Source organism: Xyrauchen texanus, chromosome 42 (genome assembly GCF_025860055.1).
Source record: "Xyrauchen texanus isolate HMW12.3.18 chromosome 42, RBS_HiC_50CHRs, whole genome shotgun sequence".
Lineage (NCBI taxonomy): Eukaryota > Metazoa > Chordata > Actinopteri > Cypriniformes > Catostomidae > Xyrauchen > Xyrauchen texanus.
This window is the reverse complement of record NC_068317.1, coordinates 34634471-34640078: the sequence shown is the minus strand read 5'-3', so window position 1 is coordinate 34640078 and position 5608 is coordinate 34634471. Positions and strand designations below refer to the sequence as shown.

The 5608-nt window shown below is 38.1% G+C and overlaps 1 gene segment (V, D, J or C); it reads left to right on the top strand.

Moving 5' to 3' along the window:
- The first annotated feature begins 4017 nt into the window (after positions 1–4017).
- On the top strand, positions 4018–4512 carry LOC127635067 (Ig kappa chain V-III region VH-like). The segment is given in 2 exon segments: positions 4018–4087; positions 4190–4512. Coding segments are annotated over 2 exon segments (369 nt in total).
- The last annotated feature ends 1096 nt before the right edge of the window (positions 4513–5608 follow it).

Here is a 5608-nt window from a genome sequence, read left to right as displayed (position 1 = left end):
TGGTTCAAACAAAGAATATCAGAGTCTATCCAAATAATAAGCCGTGGATTAACAAAGATTTGAAACTTTACTTAAACATGAAGAAAATAGCCTTCTTGCAGAATGATCAGCAGAAAGTAAAAGAGTTCAACAAAGCAGTAAAACATAAGATAAAACATGCACAGAATGAATATAAAGAGAATGTCGAAGAGAAATTAAAAACAGGGAATGTAAAAGACGCATGGAGGGGTCTGAATACAATGATGGGTAGACAAAAGAAAAGAATTCAACAACGTGAAGAAGACCCTCATTGTTTTGCAAATAATCTTAATATTTTTTTATTCACGATTTGATAATGATTTTAACGATAATTTGTCTGCTAGTAATGAATTAATGATGACCATTACTCAATCACAGCCTATGATTATACAGGAGAGGGAGGTTGTCATAGTGCTTCATAAAATTAAACCGCATAAGGCACCTGGCCCAGATGGCCTGAAGGGGAAAGTCTTGAAAGAATGTGCAGCACAACTTGGTCATGTGTGTACAAGGTTGTTTCAAACCTTCCTGGACAATGGTTTTGTACCATTAGCCTGGAAGAATTCCATTGTCATTCCGGTGCCAAAAATACCTAATGCAAAATCTCTCAAAGACTTTCGCCCAATCGCACTCACATCTATTCTGTGTAAATGTATGGAGCGCATAGTATGTAAGGAATTGTTATCCCAAATTGAGACATGCATAGACCCCCTGCAATTTGCCTATCGGGATAATAGGAGCACTGTGGATGCCTCCCTTACGCTTTTAAATAAGGTTCAAAATCATCTAGACAACTCAAATTCCTATGTTCGAATACTCTTTATGGATTTCTCATCCGCTTTTAATACTGTCCAACCTTATCTTCTTATTAAGGATTAAGGAGTTTTTAAAAGGTCGCCCTCAGCGAGTTTGTGTTAATAATAATGTTATGTCGGATTGCTTGGTTCTAGATACTGGGGTACCGTGAGGGATGTGTACTGTCTCCAATACTTTTTTCCGCATACATAAATGAACTGAAGTGCAATGACGATAACCTTACCCTTATAAAATATGCCAATGATATAGCATTGGTCTCATGTCAGAAAGAAATGAACTGCACCTCATATTTTGAGTACATCGACAGTATCATCCGTTGGTTTGAGAGCAGTACTTTACATCTTAATATCGAAAAGACAAAAGAGTTATGTTTGAGAAATCAATCAAGAAGAGTAGATTGTCACAAACCCCGCTCCCTCGCTCCGCCCCCTTGAGCTCGTACGCTCTTTTTCCTCCCTCGGGCTTCCACGCCCGTTTTTGCTCGTTCGAGCTTGCACGCTCGTTTTTTGCTCCTACTCGCTCACATGCTCGTAGGCAATCTCCCTTCCTCGAGTTCCTCACGCGTTTCCAATCCCCCAGAACATTATGACCACCTGCACTCGCGTCATCTGCACTCCTGCACATTAGTCTCACCTGCACTCGTCTCATCACCTGTTCATTGTTTACACCTGCACTTGCCCCTATATATATCACTACCCTTTCGTCTCACGGTTGTTGGTTATTGTATTTAGTTTCCCGTGTCTTTGCCTCCCGCTAGTCTCGTCTAGTTTTGACCTCCTCTCGTTCACCTCTTAGCTTGCCAGCTCCCCTGTTTAGTCCTTCCCGCTACTCTATTCTGTTCACCCCGGCTTTGACCCTCGCTCCCCTCGACTACTCTCCCGGATTTGCCCCCTTTACTCTCTTTGATTCCCCGGCTTTTGACCTTACGCTTCCCTCGACAACTCTTCACTGGATTTGCCCGTTTGTACTTTTGCCTGCTTTTATTGTTGACAATAAAAGCAGTTTTTGACTTACATTGTGACTGTCTCATCTTGTGTGTGTGTGTCCGGGTTACATAGATGCTGCATCTGAATATAAACCAGTTGTCATAAAAGAAAAAACTGTAGAGCAAGTCTCGAATTTCAAATATTTGGGTACAATTATAGATGAGAAACTTAATTTTGAAAGTAATGTGGAGTATATTCATAAAAAAGCACGACAACGCCTGGGTCTCCTTAGGAAACTGAGAAGCTTCAATGTTAGTCAGCAGACCCTAACTATGTTGTATCGATCAATGATTGAGAGTATTCTGACATATAACATTATTTTATGGTACAGCAATCTAACACTGAAACAAAAGAACAAACTCTCACAAATAATCAATCAAGCAAACAAGATTACTGGACAAAAACAACAGCCACTACAGAGCTTGTTCGATCATTTTATGGGAAAAATGGCAATTGCAATTTTTAAAGATAACACTCACCCTCTTCACTCTGCTTTTGAATTGCTCCCATCTGGACTTAGACTAAAAATACCCTTGGCTAGAAAAACTCTCTACAAAAGATCGTTTCTTCCTATGGCAGTGATTATCTTAAATCGTACAGTGTTTTAATTGAAACAATAGAGCGACTGCTAATATTTTTAAATTTTTCTTTTTTACAGTGTTTAACTATATTATTTTTTGTATTTGTCTTGTTGATATGTGATGTGTCTTATGTTACAGTGTCAAAGAAAAATTTCCGCTCTGTGAAAACAGACTGGACAATAAAGTAAAGTTCAGTTCAGTTCATAATAGACTTGTGCAAAGGTGAACTTGTTCATATTCTGGTTTCACAGTGTACCAGATGCTGCTAATGAAAAAACTCCTATACGTTCAACAATAGATCTGCATGACTAGTTGAAAAAGGGCCTTTGATACTTAGTATTAGATATCTTAAACACTTCACACAGTTTAACCACTAAGAGGTCACAGAAGTACTGAAAGACAGTGGACAGGCTCATATAAAGGGAGAGGTGATGTAACATACATGTTGTTCAGGTATTCAAATAGATTCATCTAGTGCTGGAGTCTCTTGTTTGATCGAGTGTGTGTTGATAAAGTGATTTTTCAGGAGTCGCTCAAATGGAAGTTTCTTGAAGACAAGACTTGAGGAGAGTCAAGAGCACCGATATCAAAACTAACTCTAATAGAGAGACAGCTCTTCTTCAAGACACTCGACTCCTCATTTCTCACAAGAAAATGGAGAAAACATTCAAAAGAATAAAGGGAAGATTCTCCCTCCCTCTTTCTTTCTATTCTTATTTGTTTTGAACACACAATCACACACTTTACTTCAATACACTCAACCACACAGCACAATTTCACTCAATATCAAAGAACTACAATTCACTTCACAGTCAAACACTTCTTCCTCTCTCCATGGAAAGACACAAACTGAGGGGTTTTGAAGTGTCTCAGTAACCTGTAACATCTGCCTCCACTAATTATCCCTCATAATGAAGCTCATTAGTGGCTTGTACATCTGAAACAACACCAGCAGAGGGAGACAAAGAGAGAGAAAGTGCTGCTCCAAAACAGAAAATCCCTGTTGAATTACACAGAGATGGATCAGTAGTATTCAATAGTACACTTATCATATGACTTCAGAAGAAATGGATTTAATCACTGGAGTCGTGTGGATTACTTTTCTGCTGCCTTTATGGGATTTTTGGAGCATCAAAGTTTTGGTCATCATTCACAAGCATTGTATGGACCAGCAGAGATGAAATATTCCTCTAGAAATCTCTGTCATTGTCTACATTCATTTCCATTTAATCCATGAACATTTATTATCTCTTCATGTCGTCTGTGGGGAATCTGGGTTCTCCATTGCGGACAGTGATCCAAACCAGTTTAACCATTTACCGTTACCTCAAGATTATATAAACACTCCAACATGTGAAAGAGAATATATAATATTGGGTCACTCAATGACACAATGTGCTTATTTGTCTGTTTTTCTCACAGTAATCCAGACTGTATAATGTCAGTGAGAGCTCTCTGAAGAAATCAACTCTATTAATTCTATTGATTGATGTCTGTTTTACTCAAAGAGGGTATTTCCAGAGAGAGTCACTTTGCATTGGCATCACACGCTTCAGTGATCAGAGAGTGTTTATAACTGTGAGTCAAACACTTTATAACACACGGCTGTTTTTCAAGATACAAAACCAACAAACACAAAAATGAATTTCTTCATCTTTATTTGGATTCTGGGAGCTTTTATTCCAGGTAAACATCAAATGAAATCTTCTCACTGATTTACTGATTTTTAAGACTTTCATATACAGTCAATTTAAAGATTTTCATCAAACGTTATTTTCTCCTGATCAGAATCCAGAGGAGTCACTGTAACTCAGACTGAAGTTGTGACTAAAACTGCAGGAGAAGAAGTCACTATAAAGTGTAAAACTGATCCTGGAATATATAGTGATGGTTTAGCTTGGTATCAGCAGAAACCTGGAGAAGCTCCAAAACTCATCATATATGACATAAAAACTCGGTATGGTGATAGTTTTCAGCGATTCACTGGAAAAGGACAAAATTATGGAACTGATTTCACTCTGACCATCAGTGGAGTCCAGACTGAAGATGCAGGACATTATTACTGTCAGAGTGCACACATCATCAGTGGCAGTTATGTGTTCACACAGTGATAAAGAGTCGTACAAAAACCTCTGTCAGTCACACTGCACTGATACACTGACAGATACTGCAGCTGCTCACACACACACACACACACACACACACACACACACACACACACACACACACACACACACACACACACACAAACACATACACACACACACACTCACTAATGAATAAATTTTATTTGTAAAAGAGTGAAACAGAAAAATGATTGATGGAAAAAGGAACATAAATCAGATAGTTAATAATGTTGATGATTTTCTATGATATATCGGCACACTGTAAGACTTTAGTTCAGTGTGATCAACTGAAAGTTTCCAGAGATGATAAACAGCACAAACACTGAGCAGATGTGTGTGACACAAACAGCATCATTGATATTGAGTTTTGAACAGTTGATTGAAACATTCATAAGGTCAGTATGACTGCTGAGATCAGCCTCAGAGTAAACTGATGAATATGATCAAAGCTCATCTCTCCATTAGTCAAACTCAACTGTCTCATTTCACACAAACAGTGAAACTCATATTTGCATCATCAGGGTGGAGTGATTCTGTTCCTCTCAGAATAGAGCCGCTCCATCAGCAGATGTTCACCATCGTAACACCATCAACACTTCAAATAAACATGTCAACTCGTTTGTGCAAAAGATCAGATTTCATCGTTTCATTGAAGAACACAAGATGCTCTTTGATACATTCTCAAATCATGCTGGATAACATGATCATCAGGTTTTGAACAAACGTTTGGAGTCTATACCAGCTCGAGTGCTGTCACTGAAACTAAATGAAACATTTCAACATACAATTCATGCACATTGTAATTTTCCAGCACCTCGAGTGTGTGTTGATAAAGTGATTTTTCAAAATCTCTTTATTTATTTGCTGATTGAAACAGAAAAGAGAGATGAAACAGTTTTCAGTTATTGACGTGTGAAACATTAAAAACAATTGAGTGTCCCTTTAAATTTGAGACTTCACGTCAGTTGAGGGAAAATTAGAGATTTCTCATTTTTTGTTCATCTGATCACTCATGAAGCATCTCTTTTATTGTTTTTAACCAGCAGTGATGTGTTTGTGTGTTTGTGTGTTTGTTTGGTAC